The sequence below is a fragment of the Desmodus rotundus genome, chromosome 4, assembly GCF_022682495.2.
Source record: "Desmodus rotundus isolate HL8 chromosome 4, HLdesRot8A.1, whole genome shotgun sequence".
NCBI lineage: Eukaryota > Metazoa > Chordata > Mammalia > Chiroptera > Phyllostomidae > Desmodus > Desmodus rotundus.
The window spans coordinates 13,674,653-13,688,646 of record NC_071390.1 but is presented as its reverse complement, the minus strand read 5'-3'; the positions used below and the strand labels follow the sequence as shown (position 1 = coordinate 13,688,646).

The 13,994-nt window shown below is 41.5% G+C and overlaps 1 protein-coding gene across 4 annotated transcripts in view; it reads right to left on the bottom strand.

The window, feature by feature from the left end:
- The window catches only part of GPAM (glycerol-3-phosphate acyltransferase, mitochondrial), a 68,993-nt gene that overhangs the window by 14,662 nt on the left and 40,337 nt on the right, over window positions 1-13,994 (bottom strand). For all 4 annotated transcript variants that reach the window (XM_045191460.3, XM_053922508.2, XM_024555625.4 and 1 more), the window contains exons 4-11: window positions 11,535-11,608; window positions 9,177-9,290; window positions 7,113-7,259; window positions 6,524-6,620; window positions 5,803-5,939; window positions 2,913-3,012; window positions 2,386-2,598; window positions 434-547 (exon numbers count right to left, since the gene is read on the bottom strand). In XM_045191460.3, coding sequence (XP_045047395.2) covers window positions 434-547; window positions 2,386-2,598; window positions 2,913-3,012; window positions 5,803-5,939; window positions 6,524-6,620; window positions 7,113-7,259; window positions 9,177-9,290; window positions 11,535-11,608 — 996 coding nt within the window. The remainder of the gene's footprint in view (window positions 1-433; window positions 548-2,385; window positions 2,599-2,912; window positions 3,013-5,802; window positions 5,940-6,523; window positions 6,621-7,112; window positions 7,260-9,176; window positions 9,291-11,534; window positions 11,609-13,994) is intronic.

Here is a 13,994-nt window from a genome sequence, read left to right as displayed (position 1 = left end):
GCTTCTCCATGAGGACGACCCCACCCTCAGAATTTGTGAGTCCTGGATTCCGCTTGGTAGGTTAGAGCATCATCCTATACTGTCATTTGTACCCAGCTTTTAGGGGTCATGTCCTGACAAATTTCCCCAAAAAGCAATTTAAAAACGCAATATAAAATACTGATATATAACAACATGCAAAATTCTCATGGATTAAAAACAATAGCAATAAATGTTGAACCCGAAATCTCCCAAAGAGAGGTGTTTACTGTCCTTGGTTGACAGGGGTACTTTGGTAGAAAAATGTAGGAAAGGCCACTCTTGACACAGTCCCCACTTTACAAGAGAAGAAGCTGAGGCGACAGAAGCAGGACTGGGGCAGGAGAGGGCCCAGACCCTCCCACACGGAGCCACACCAGCACTCTGAAGCAGCTTCGCTCCAACAGACACTGACCTTTAAGGAAAACGGCTGTGCGAAATCCACTCTGACACAGCCGTAGTTTTTCCGTAACATTCTGATAACGCCTCTAGCTATGCTCCAAAGGCTCTCGTTCGTCTTAGGTTTCCCCTAAATTCCAATTTTGAAAGAATAACATGGTAAGAAATAAAGCTCGCACATATGCAAACATTCTGTTAGCCAAAGAATAGAGTTTTTGTTTCCTTTTGTTTGTATGGAAACTAGAGGCTTGTGTTAAAAACAAACAAACAAAAAAAAAAAACAATGCATGAACAAGGAAAATAAGTATCCATTGATGAAGACCTGTCAGAAAATATTTAGCATTCAAAGGTTATAAAAGACGTAATCACGTCACTGGGAGAGGTAATCTGGTCAACGAAAAACAAATCATTTAACACCATTCAATGCACTATTTACATCAGTCACAAAAATACTACTGCGAACTAATGAAGGACAAAAATGACCTAGGTTGAAGAGTTACGCGCATTCTGTAATTCTCAGATAAAAATGTCAAAGAGGTCGCTTATCTAAGGTCTGATGATCACCAGAGTCCAAATACTTAACATCAGACAGCTGAGTGCCAAATCCAGCCCCAGAGTGACCTTTAAGCTACTTATTCATTTAGTAAACATTTACTGAATATTTAAGATACATAGGGCACAGTGACAGCCATACATAATGGACACAGGACGCAGATATGACCTCATGAGACAGACAGGTGAGTGGAATACGCACTCAGAACGGACACCTACAAACACGGGGAGGGATTTCACAAGGGAGAGACAATAACCCAGGCCCATCACTGAACTTTTGAAGCCTCCACTTATCGAGTGTCCTTGAGCTTCTGACGTGTTTGGGGCAGTAGGCTTGAAACAAGTACCCTGCCCAAGACTTCCACCCTAAGTAAGAACAAAACTAAATTCCTCTGGACCTCTCACAATGCCAGCAGGAATGGTGAGCTGGAAAAGCACTCTGGAAAACTGTTTGGCAGTATTTGCTAAAGCTGAAGGCACGCACACTTTATGACCCAGCGATTCCACTCTTGGGTACGTGCCCAACAGAAGGCACACACATGGCCATCGAGAGAAATGTACAAGAGGGATCACAGTCACAAACTGGGAACCAAACTGGTTTCGACACCAGCACAGATAACTACGGTACACTCACATTGGAACACCATGCAGCTCTGAGAATAAACAAGCTCCAAGCAAAGGCAACAACTGGGATGAACCGCACAGACACAGGCTCGAGCAAAGGAAACCAGATGCAAAAGACCACGCACTACATAATGCCATTTCTGTGGAGTTCAAAAACAGGCAAAACTGGTCTATTCCTTAAGAAGTCAAGGTAAGTGGTTACCCTTGAGGGGACAGCTATGGGAGGGGCACAAGGGGGTTCCCCAGGGTCCTGATCATATTTTCTTGAGTTCAGTGCTGGTTACGTGGGTGTGATCACTTTGTGAAAATTCAAGTGACATGCTTATGATTTGTGCATTCCTTCTCCTAAAGCTATTATACTTACTTCAATTAAAAGTTTACAGAAACGTTACTGCCATTTCGCAATTTAATTTATAGTTGCTTTGTCACCATAGCCCATCGGTCCTTCAGGCTTAACTTAAATCTGCGCACACACAGTAAGCCCCGGGAAAAACAAGCCACGCAACCCCCCTCCCCCACCGCCACACTGGAGTAGGCAACTCCGTGCCAGGTGTTCTTCCACTTCCCAGTCCCTCGACGGAGGCAGCACTGGCACATCGGACCCTGTCACCTCCCCGGGCACAGGCAGGCACCACGGCCCGCTGACACAGGAGATGGGAGCCACTCACCACATCCACCCTGCCGTGTTTCCTACAATGCCTTACAAGGAGGCGGCACCAAAAACATTCCTAATTAATTCGAAAAGCAACAGACTTGAAAGCAAAGAAGATTTTGGATAGGAAGTCCTCTTACCAGCTGTTCGCCATTGTAGTGACCTTCAATGATACGATCATAGGAGATTCCGACAGGTATTACCAAGATGTCTGGGATGGTGTTGGTACACACAGTCTCTACCACAACTGATAAAAGTCCTGCCCGCGCACAGGAGGTTTTTCCACTCCTAGAGCGTGTGCCTTCCAGAAAAATCTCCAAGAACTGCTGCTGTCGAAGTAGTTCGACTATGTGCTGGGATAGCAGGAGAAAGTAAAACATGAATTCAAGACCACCCATCTTAGAAAAGGGTCAGCAAAGGTGAATCTTAAAAAAAACACAATTTCACTACTGATAAAACATTTTACTCACATAAATAGTAACAAGATAGTTCCTCTAATGCTATATTTTGGTGATCACAAAAAATAATCACCAAACCCATACCCAAGCAATAACCAATCAAATAATTCCTCAGACAACAGTTATTTAAAATCTCAATCAAGTCCCTTTTCCTTCCCACAGTGGTAACTGTCGCAACGGCTGTGAGGGTAACTAGCGATGACACATACCCCGTGCAGCAGGGCTCGGTAGAGAACGTCCTTCCGTCCATCCGGCGTTTCATCCAGCCTCCGTCTTATGAAAAAGCCCCCAAGCTTATGGATCAAGGAACTATAAATTCAAAAATGCATTAAGTATTTACAAAGAAAATGTGAAGGGAATACTCAAATTGCAAGTCACTTTAAAGCATCTGCCATGGGAATATGAACCGCATGTGTTGTTGAAGCTGCTGAAAGTGAGAAGGTGGACGTTTTTCCCTCTTCCATACTATTGGTCTTTCGGTCATTTACACTGTTCATCAGTCTTTGGAATATCACCTCGTGGGCTGAGGCTCCATTACATCCATCCCAAGCCAAGAGAAGCCTGCCTGATATAGCACCCTGCAAATTCGATGCTATAGGTTAAAGTGGATTATGAAATTCTGTTAAACTGAAAACCCCGTCCAGGGTCTCAAGACACTGACCATTAAACGCCCCCAAACATGCCTATGGCACATTTACTACAAAATGAGTGTGATGTTACAGAAGCCGCTTCGGAGAAATTTTCTCCAATAAGCGCTGCTCCGAGAGTGTCTCCGGGAGAGAAGGACGACCTTCTCAAACTGAAACCGAGCACGACTGTCTTTCAAAACAAGGAACAAGAATCTGCTTCAGGCGCCTACACGTAGGAGTAAAACAATTGTTTTTCACAACCCCAGGTCTCTTTCCATAATACTGATTGATTTCTGATATGAACTTGAACTTCTAGTACTTAGGTCAACCTCTCCAAACTCAGAGACTTCTCCTATTGTTTCCAAATAGAGTGATGTTAATATAACTATAAATGTGAATATATATACATATATATGTGTGTATATATGTATACACACACACACATATATATTCGATGTCTTCTATAGTCAGTATAAAAAGATAAAAAAACAACAGTAAGATGTTTCTAGAGCTTAATATCACTCTTTGGGAGTAAAACTAGGCAAAATAAGTTCATAATGAAGGAGGTGAACCACCCACAAAAATAACCCTCCCTGAAAAGTGGTTTGTGAGTGTGTAGGCTGGCACGTGACAAGAGAAAGCTGCTGATAAATAGGCCCGTCATCCACAGCCCCTCACGTCTGAAGGAATGGTGGGCAAATGGTAACTGGCAGAGAGTTGTATGGCGAGGACAGTTGAGTTATGAGAAATTATCAGTTATGAGAAATTCTGTAAGCACTTCCAAGAGACCCAAGCTGAGAACCTGGAGAGAACGAGTCTGTGAGTTATTCTGATGACAAAAGAGGCAAACCATTACCGGGCAAGACTTCTCTAGAACCCCGACTTTGCTTTAAATCTAAGTCTACCAGTGACTTTCTGATAACACTCTAATTCAGCTTCGCAGGTCCCTCAATACCAGGAAGATGGGCCCAGGAGGGAAGACACAGGCATTACTCCCCGGGAAAGCACGTCTGTCCTCTGGGGTCACACACACTGGGTGACAGCTAGCTGGCTGTCCGCGTTCCCCGTTGGATCACGAGCCATCTGAGGGCAAGGTCTAAGACCTAGTTCACTCTTGCCTACAGCACGGCTGAGTATCAGCTGATCTCACAAGTGGGTGGCTTCTTGTCAGTGGTTCATGTGGTCTGGTCAGCTGCAGAACTCTGAGCTATGTGATTAGGAAGGAGCTCCTTGGACTGTGAGGCTGAGGATCAGACTTTGTAGCTTGCAGAGGTAACGGCTGCCACTCAGTGAGGCCCTACCCGCACAACCTGCCAGCCCACTTCCCTTCCAGCCTCTCTCTCAATTCATCCCCTTACTCCCTACTACTCACACAGCTGATTTTACTGATGCCTTACGCTTTGAAGTTTGAAATTACAATTTTCCTGACCAACTAAACCTACTCCTCACCAGTTCCCCATTGGTGGTCAGCTGTACCACCTACCCAGGTCCCTGGTGGTAAACACCTGGGAGCATTCCTCCCTCTTCTCCCCTTGTCCCTCTCTGTTGATCTGGACTAGCATTTGCTCTTGTAAATTCAACTTACTAAACACTTTTCCAATCGATGCCCACCTGTCCAATAGCACTGCTATGCTTTTAATTTAAGCCTTCATTACCTTTTGCTTGAACTACTGCAACAGAGTCAGAATTGTTCTCACTCCTTCTAACCCGGAACAAGTTTACAAATGCAAATCTGACCATGTCACTTCTCAAGTTCAGGATACACTCTAATCTCTGGGCTGAGGAAGTGCTCTGATCTAGTCCTCACTGCCTATGCAGTCACCACCCTCAGCCTCGACCCTTCCCAATGCACCCAACATCCCAGCCCTACTGAATCGGCTGCTACAGCCTAAACGAACCACGCTGTTGAATCTCTCTGCCTCTTCACATACTATTTCCTCTGAATGGAACGTACTTCATTCTCCGGAAAACCTCTAAACAGTCAATACACAGCTTCACGTGCTATTGTTACGGGTTTCTAGCTCTTCTAAATTACAGGATGGATGTTATCAGGTTTGGTTTTTCTTAGCTACATTTATACCATCGACATCACCCCGCCTCTCCACCCTGCCTCTCCACCCCGCCTCTCCACCCCGCCTCTCCACCCTGACCTCCCTAGTGGCAAGCCTGACACAGTAACTTGCTATCTCGTCTTTCTAATGGCCTCTTATCCATTTGGTAAATATTGCCCCTAAAGTTTAGGGACTCGCAGCTCACCAAGTGTCCCATATAACACACAAAATTAATGGTGACTGTCTTAATGCTTTTTTTGTATTCTTTAAATTTTTCACAATGAACATGCATTACTTTCATAATGAAAATAAAAAAACCTAACATCTTTACAATAATATGTCAAAAGGTATAATAAACAAACACAAGTTCAGAATATAATCTTTTCCATACCTTCAACTGCAAGAGAAGCTGATCTTACCTGAAGATGGGGATGTTGAGATTATTGCCGGAAGCAATGTACGGAGCTTTGATGTTGTGGCAGAAGAGAATGAAAGTGAGCAGCAGGTAGTCGATATGGGATCGATGAACCGGTAGAAATATAAGGGGCAGATTCATCTAGTAGAAGGAAAAATGCCAAATTTACAATTCAAATGTAAAGTTCAATCCACACTTCACAATCTCATATTTGGTTAGTCACTCAAACACTAGCTAGCCAGTGACTCAGTCTTTAAACACATTTCCCAGTAACATGAATTCTTTCAATTTAATATTTATCTAACTAAAAAAACTCAAAAAAAAAAAAAAATCAATGAAGAAGAGTAACCAAGAGTTCAGGTTGAGCCTATATCTCTGAGAGGCAGCTTAGGTTTTGGAGTCAAGCCTGGTTTGGTTTGAAATGCTGGGCAAGTCACATATTAGCCATGACTTGTAAACATTTCTGAATCTATTGGAGCCTTTATTTCCTCTTTATAAAATAGAGATCGTTCCACCTGGTTTCCAGAATTGTTGCGAGGTAACTCACTACCGCAATCCCGCACATGGCCGGGGGGCCTCCCCTCACCCCACTGTCCCTCCTCACACACACAGCTCCCAGGTGGGTTGCAATGCACAATGGTGGACAAGAGAACATTGTCAAAAGAATTCTCAAATCACTCTACAAACATGGAGAGGATGGAATGACACATCCACATATGTCTTGCCTCAGTTGCAGCTTTAACCATCTCAAGTTGACCCTTGTGAATCTGAATGTTCCAGAAGAAGCTGTTGAACAGTTTTAGCAGCACCCATCCAGTCAGTCTGAAAGTAAAAACAAAAACAAAAGAAAAAGAAATGTAAGTGTGTGTGCGTGTGTGTGTAGCTGAATTGTGGAATTAAACAGCTAACTTTACATATATACTACTTATGAAGGTATCCATTTATTATGGACTAAAATCTTACATTTTACTCTAATAGCACACTTTAGCGAATATTTCAGTGAGCAGAATGACAGGAAACCCCTCCTTCTAAGACATGGGTATGTGAAAGCCAGCTCACACCCAAGTCTAGAGAACAAATATCAGCAGTAATACCACGACTGCTATCATTTAAAAGAGGATAAGACCTCTTAAAGCCCCCCACTGCGCTACCTCCCGTGGAAGATGAGTAAGAACACAAAGAGGAGTTGGGTTGAACAACGGAACATGTTAGAACATCTTGGCCTGAGTGCTGGAGAAGGAAGTCCAATGGGTCGGTCCTGTCTGCTCAACACAGACTGCTCTTGCTGAAAACGTTTGCCTTGCCTGGTATTACCTGATTATTGCTGGTGAGACAGTGGCAACCATTTCTTGCAGGATTCTTCTGGCTTTCTTTCTCACTTTATTGATGGCTTTTGATTGCTGCTGAGCCGAACCATCAGGGTTTAATTCAGCAGCCACTTGGGCAATGGCATCTTGCACTCTGATTTGAAAACGGAAAGACGGGCAAATCAGCTGGCTGTGTGCTACATTCTGTATTCAGTATTTCGTAAACCGTAGCTACAAATCACAAAACAAAATGAGCCTTCTCTCTGATACGTGGTAACATGAGAGAATAAGCTCAAGTGAAAAGTCTTTTCATTGTCTGCCTGTTAAATATTAAGGATATCATATTCCTAAAGCAATGAACTCCTGAGGACTCTGGAAGACCAATTTAGGAATTTAACTCGAATGCCCTGTGTAACTGCTCTGTGAACTTCAATGTTCCGTTCGCTCTGTGAGAGATGCGAAGTTGTGCTCTGGCAGGAGGGAGGAAGGGAAGATAATCCATTTAGGCTCGTATTTCAGAGGCGTCCAAACCCACTGTCAAAGTCGTGTCCAATTTTACTTTCGAAGACCCAATAGTCACTTATATTCTGACTCTTTAGAACTATATGTGAAACTCCCTAGGAGGGATGCAAAGGGGACATAAATATTTACAAGTGTTTTCTAATCAAACCAATCATTTTTAAAAGGCAGAGCGGAAGACTAAATCAGCACAGAACAACAAGCAGTGAGGTAAATGGGAAGACTCTATTCAGTCTTCCCTTCTGATAAATCCTCCACACGGACGTAGGGAAGAACACATGGGGTTAGGCCTCCTTTAATCACTTCTAACATTCTAGTCTCCAGTGAAAATATCTGGGTAGCATAAAACACACTCAGAGCTTTTTACCTAGAAAACAGAATATGTGGCAATCCAAGGAGATTCAAGTGATTGTGTTTTCTCCTGCCGTTGCTAATTTTAGACAACTGTACAGCAGAACCCCACCCTGCCCCACAACTCCTTGTATGAAAAGACCAACCCCACAGGACACGGATCACCCTGGGGCTATTCTTTGAGTAGCATTCATTTCAATCTGGCCAGCGATGTTTTCACAAGTAACTGACATGATTATTACATCTCCATTATCAAATATTCATTCATTCACTCAATAAATATTTGAGTATCTATTACGTGCCACCACCATTCAGGCCCTAACGACCACCACACAGGGCCTGCATTGCTGAGCATCTGTCAATCCACCCATCTCCAGCTACCCAAACCCAGGTGGATGTGGGACACGGGCCACACCCATGAAGTGGAATAGAGACCAACCTTCTTCCAAACCCCCCGTATTCTCACACCTGGTCTTTAGACTGATTCATTTCCCCACTCCATCTGAGTTCAGGCCAGCCTCTCCCATTTGTCAGCAAGCTCCTCGAGGAACACAGACAGCATCTTATTCTCTTAAAATTCCTAACAATGACCTCCCAGGACAAAAATGTGTGCCTAGGAACTCAATAACTGTTGGACGGGAATACTAAACTCCCTTCTCTTTTGGCTATAAAATAGAAAATGCAAAGTCTTAAACATTCATCTTACAAAATACGTAACAGAGAACTCTGGAAATCTGTGCATGTCTGGCTCCAGCTTGCCTTTCATGTATTAGAAACCCATTGATTTGTTAACCCATAACACAAGACTGCTATTCTCACAGGGCTCTGCTCACCCAAACCACCTGTCCTGCCTTTCCTTGGCTTCCCTTTGGAGCTTAATATTTAACTTGGAAATGCAAATGCTGCTGGAGACAGAGTCCCAGAGACACTGAAGAGGGGGTGTCCAACCCTGGATGGCTATGAATGTGGCCTAACCCCAAATCATAAACTTACTTAAAATATTATGAGATTTGTTTTCGTGATTACATGTCACAAGGTATTTAATGTGTGGCCCAAAACAACTCTTCTTCTTCCAGGGTGGCCCAGAGATGCCAAAAGGTTAACACCCTGCACTAAAGGTTAATGAAGGAAATTGCTTCCTCATTCCCACCCCTATCACCATCCCCTCCTCTCCCCTTTACGACGGTGTCCCCACCCTTACCGACTGCTGTTCAGCACATTTTCTGTCACATTGGTGGCAAACATGCCTTTATGGACATCTCGCTCTTGAACAAAAAGCACGTAAGAAAGACGCCTTGCAAGCCATCCTCGGTGCCTGCAACGTGAAAGTCATGGAGCAGAGAAGTGCTTTAGGACACTTTAAACAAGTTGCTTAAATTATATAGGGGTTTCTCCCCTGCAAAAACAAGGCCTCATTTCATCCACCCCTGAGACTGGGGTTCTCCTATAGCAAATTCTCCTTAGGAGGTCAAATAATTTCACTCCCAATTTCTTTCATGTATTCTCAGCTAAAATTTAAACTTGGAATCTTGTGTATCGATGCTGGAATGACATTATTTTGCCAAATAATAACCCAAATACAAAAACAAAGAATAAGATCATACTTTATTAATACCATAAAAAGAAGTGAATACATTTAATGATATATACATGTAATACATCTTACAGCTATAGCTATGTGCTATAAAAGATGATTTGGAAGTCTTTTCCTACCATCCAGGGCTAATTTTGTTGTTGTTGCCATAGTAATTCTAAGGTTGTATTGTAGGCTCACAAAGCCAGAAAAGTTCTTGCTCTTAAAAAAATAAAACACATTAAATAAATAAATAAAAATAAAAAAATAAAACACACACACACATTCAACATGACTAAGGGATAGGACACACTCCTAGCAGTGACTGTGTGTTATCTGGATGAGGAGGCTGGGGAGAGGCCCCTCAGAATAAGAATGCTACAAACCTGCATTGTGCAGCTTTGACACCATGCATACTGATTACGTAACACCTTATTATCATTCCCACCGTAATGATATGCACATAAACAGATCTCAATTACAAATTCATCAATTCTGAAAAGCCCTGGAGCGAGGAAAAGTAATTTGAGGGAGAACTGTTTATGAATCACAGGCTCTTTCATCTCTCCTTTCCGACATTCTCTCTTGCTTCCTCCTTTCCTTTCTCTCCATTCTCTGAAAACCTGGCCCAGTATGTTCAGCGTTTAATTCTAACCTCTTTCTTCAGTGAAAAGTTTCAGAATTATGACTGGGATGTACAAAGTCCAAACTCTCTATGAAATCCCTCTGCAACTGACTGAAAGCTGTATGTATGTGTAAAAATGTTTAGGCTTTGCTTCATGTAACACAGAGAAGAGCTAAAAAGCCAACTCAACTGTACAGGCAGCTTGTTACACTGAATAATTTCATTCTGTCTTGTCAATATAGCTTTTTTCCCTCGACTGCCTCCAATTGAGGGCAATAAATGGGCCATTTGCCTTTACACATTACATGTGAACTTACATAAAGAGGAGACCCTATCAGATCTCTTTTCTTAGGGTCTTAACCATGTCAACCAAGGGAAAGGAAAAAAATACCAATGAATGAAAATTTCTCATATCACCTTTAAGCCCAAGAGAGGGGGAGGAGGGAGGGAAGAAGGAAGGGGAAAGGGGTACATGAAAATGGGAAAAAATACATCCCTTGACTTCAGCTGTATTTTAAAAAAAAGTCTTAACTAATATATATGTGGCTATCGTGATGCTCGTGTGACCTCATCATCAGAACATAGGCAGTCACATCAGAAAGACTTAACATTTAAGCATTTCGTTTCTTGGACCTGTTTTTCGTAAGAATTCAAAAATATTTCTCATCACCTGAGCTTACTGCTTACCTATGCCAGGCACTTACTCTTAGAATTAGAAGAACTGGCGGCAGTTTTGGCTGCTGTTCCTGTCAAGCCTCAGAGACATTCACACCACCTTCCCACCCTCCTTTCTTCTCCCCTAGCCTAGATTCACTTGTAACAAAGCCTCTTTTCTCCCCGCTGTGGTGCCTAACTGCCTATCCCCATTTGCCTGGAATTTGGAAGTAAGAATTCTAAGAAAAGTCTTAAGCTAATAATTTATTAAAGAAAGTTTGCTCAACAGAGGAAAATATTCTCTAAAACTCTAGATTAGCTTTACTTTTTTTTTAAGTACAAAAGAGTTATCCTTTATTTAAGTATAAACTAGTCATAACAGAGCATAAGACATTCAGATCTACACCTCTCCTCAAATCTTTATCACAGTTTAGAACACTTCAGACGCAAAATCAATACGTGAATAAGTTACAGAAAGCTGTAAGTGTTATCTACACAAGAAAATGTTTATTATATAATTACAGCAGTGGTAAGAATAACAGATCTCTCAGGCGGTTATATTATTTCCAAATTTTAAATAAAGCCGCTTGTGTCAGAAGCTCATATTCTATTAACTCTCAAAAACATGAGACTCATCTTAAAGTGCATTAATTATGACGGAGTTTTTCTTTTGAGATGTATTAGAAGTATAAGAAATTTCTTCTTACCTTGTGTGAGTTTCATTGATATAAATAACATTCCGCAAACCCAAAGATGGGATACTGGGGTTGAAAAACTTATCCTACATAAAACAAAATAAACATAGATATAAACATACCACTGGACTGCTGGTGGAGAGCTCCTATTACTAGTACTTGACAACTTTCAAAATTCAAGCATAACATTAGGCATTACTTCAAAAATCAAAGTGATGAAGAAAAATTACGTTTTACTGAAAAGTATCTTTGAGCCTTTAATAAAGATCACAAACTCAAAATCAGTCCTTAACACCTTGCAAAGGAAACGGTGCCTCTCCCTTTCCCGCCCCACTCTGTGTCCACGCTCCAACCCCAAAGAATCGAAGCTACAGAGTACTTAAATCATTGACAGAGAGACTGGAGATTTCAGTGCTGCCAAAATAGAAAACCACCATGCTAAAAGTAACATGTACATTTTTTAAAAAACAAAAGCAAAGCAATATAGAGAAATTAGTAGTTATTTTCACATGAGTACCAACATATCAGCTGTTCCAAACTTAACAGGAGAATCACTACTATTTGAAAACTTCCAAGTGAGTGCATACTCGCATGCAGAAATGTGGACTTATTCTTTGATGTTCAAGGAAAGTGATTCCTGGCCGGTTTCCACAATATACCAAGGAGATACTCTGTATCACGGCACTGACACTAGGTATCAGGCTATAACCAATACTACTAGCTATGTGTTGTCACTGAAATAAAACTGTGTTTGTTCTGCAAATAAAGTTTAATTACTAACAAAAATAAGGGACATGTAGTTATAATTAGATTATTAAACTTCCCAATAATCCTGACACTTAAAAATTATTATCCCCATTTTAGAAACAGGAAAACTGAGGCTGCCATAAGTTTAGGACTCAATGCTAGATCTTGCTCCGAAGAGCATGGTCTTTCTACTCCTTTAAAACAAGGGTTCCACCTAATGAGATAACGTGTGGGTAAAGGTTATCCTCTTTACAGGTATCCTTAAAATATAATCCAGTAGTATCTGCTGAAAGGAAAAAGTCTGTAACTTAATGTGAACAAAAGGTAAACTTTGCACAAATAAATACTGAGATAATGTATTATCAACAAAAGATGTAAAACACTACGTGAAATCTTTTTAGAGAAAGGGGAAATAAGATTTTAGGGAAAGGGTAGCAAATATCAAAAAGTTACAATAAAAATATTGTCAAACAAATATCATTTTAAATAAGCATGCCATGGAAGAATTTTAAGACCAAGTTCAGCTCCTATATTTAGATACTATAGTACCTAAAGTTCAGGTACTATATTTAGGCAAGAATCAATTATCTGTTATATTACTCACCTATCTCTGCCCCAAACCATCACCACCACCAAATAATTCCCTATACTCTCTCCTGACTTAATAACACATTAGAGTTAAGGTATTGTTTCAGTTTTTTAAGCATTCAATTAGATGAGATAACAGATCTAAAAAAAAAGCCACATGATCTTCTATTTAAATCTTCATTTCTATTGGCCTATTAATTTGAACTGGCCTTACTCCTAGCCTAGAAATTTCCATGATCCTTCAATGCTACCAAATTCTTTAACTCTTGCAATGAAGCACTTGTGATTTAAAAGGAACACTGTTTAGCCCTGGCTGGGTGGCTCCCTTGGTTGGAGCATTGTCCCACAGGTGGAAAGGTTCAACTCCTGGTCAGGATACATCCCAAGGCTACAGGTTCAGTCCCTGGGTGGGGCAGGTACGGGAGGCAACCGATTGATTTTTCTCTCTCTCTCTCTCTCTCTCTGTTTCTCTTCCCCCTCCCTCCTTCCCCTCTCTCTAAAATCAATAAACATATCCTCGGATGAGGATAAAAAAATAAAATAAAATAAATTGAACAATATTTATATCAATACATTCATAAGCAGACCTGCATATTTAACATAAACTGCTTGGGTCCCACACAAATCTCTTCCAGGTTAGGAAATCCCTTTATCCCAGACTCAGAATTCTACTTCCTGCCAAGCCAACCCCGAGTAAAACATTCACACAGCACAGTTACTTATTCACACAAATTATGAGCAACTTCTATGAATGACAGGCCTTTTAAGGGCAGAATTTCTATGTCGTGATAACCAACCCACTTCAAAGACAGCTCAAGATCCAGGTACACCTTTTCGTAGGTAACTCTGCTGCTTCAGGACACAGCCACACTAGAGTGCGCCATCCTGTGCTCACTCATCCCTCTGGCAAACTGCCACCAGAAGCAAACCTCTCATCTAATCCACACTTCTCAAATATCAACACCGACACCCTAATGTGGAAGATTTTGCATGGCTTGTGTTTGGTTTGTTTTTTTTTTTCTCACCAAAATACAAACAACAAACCCATATACACTCTTTCTAAAGTCGTCACCCAAGCTCTCAGCGACCATTCTTCACTATCAGGTCAACACACACCTGCGCCACTCACCCCCGAAA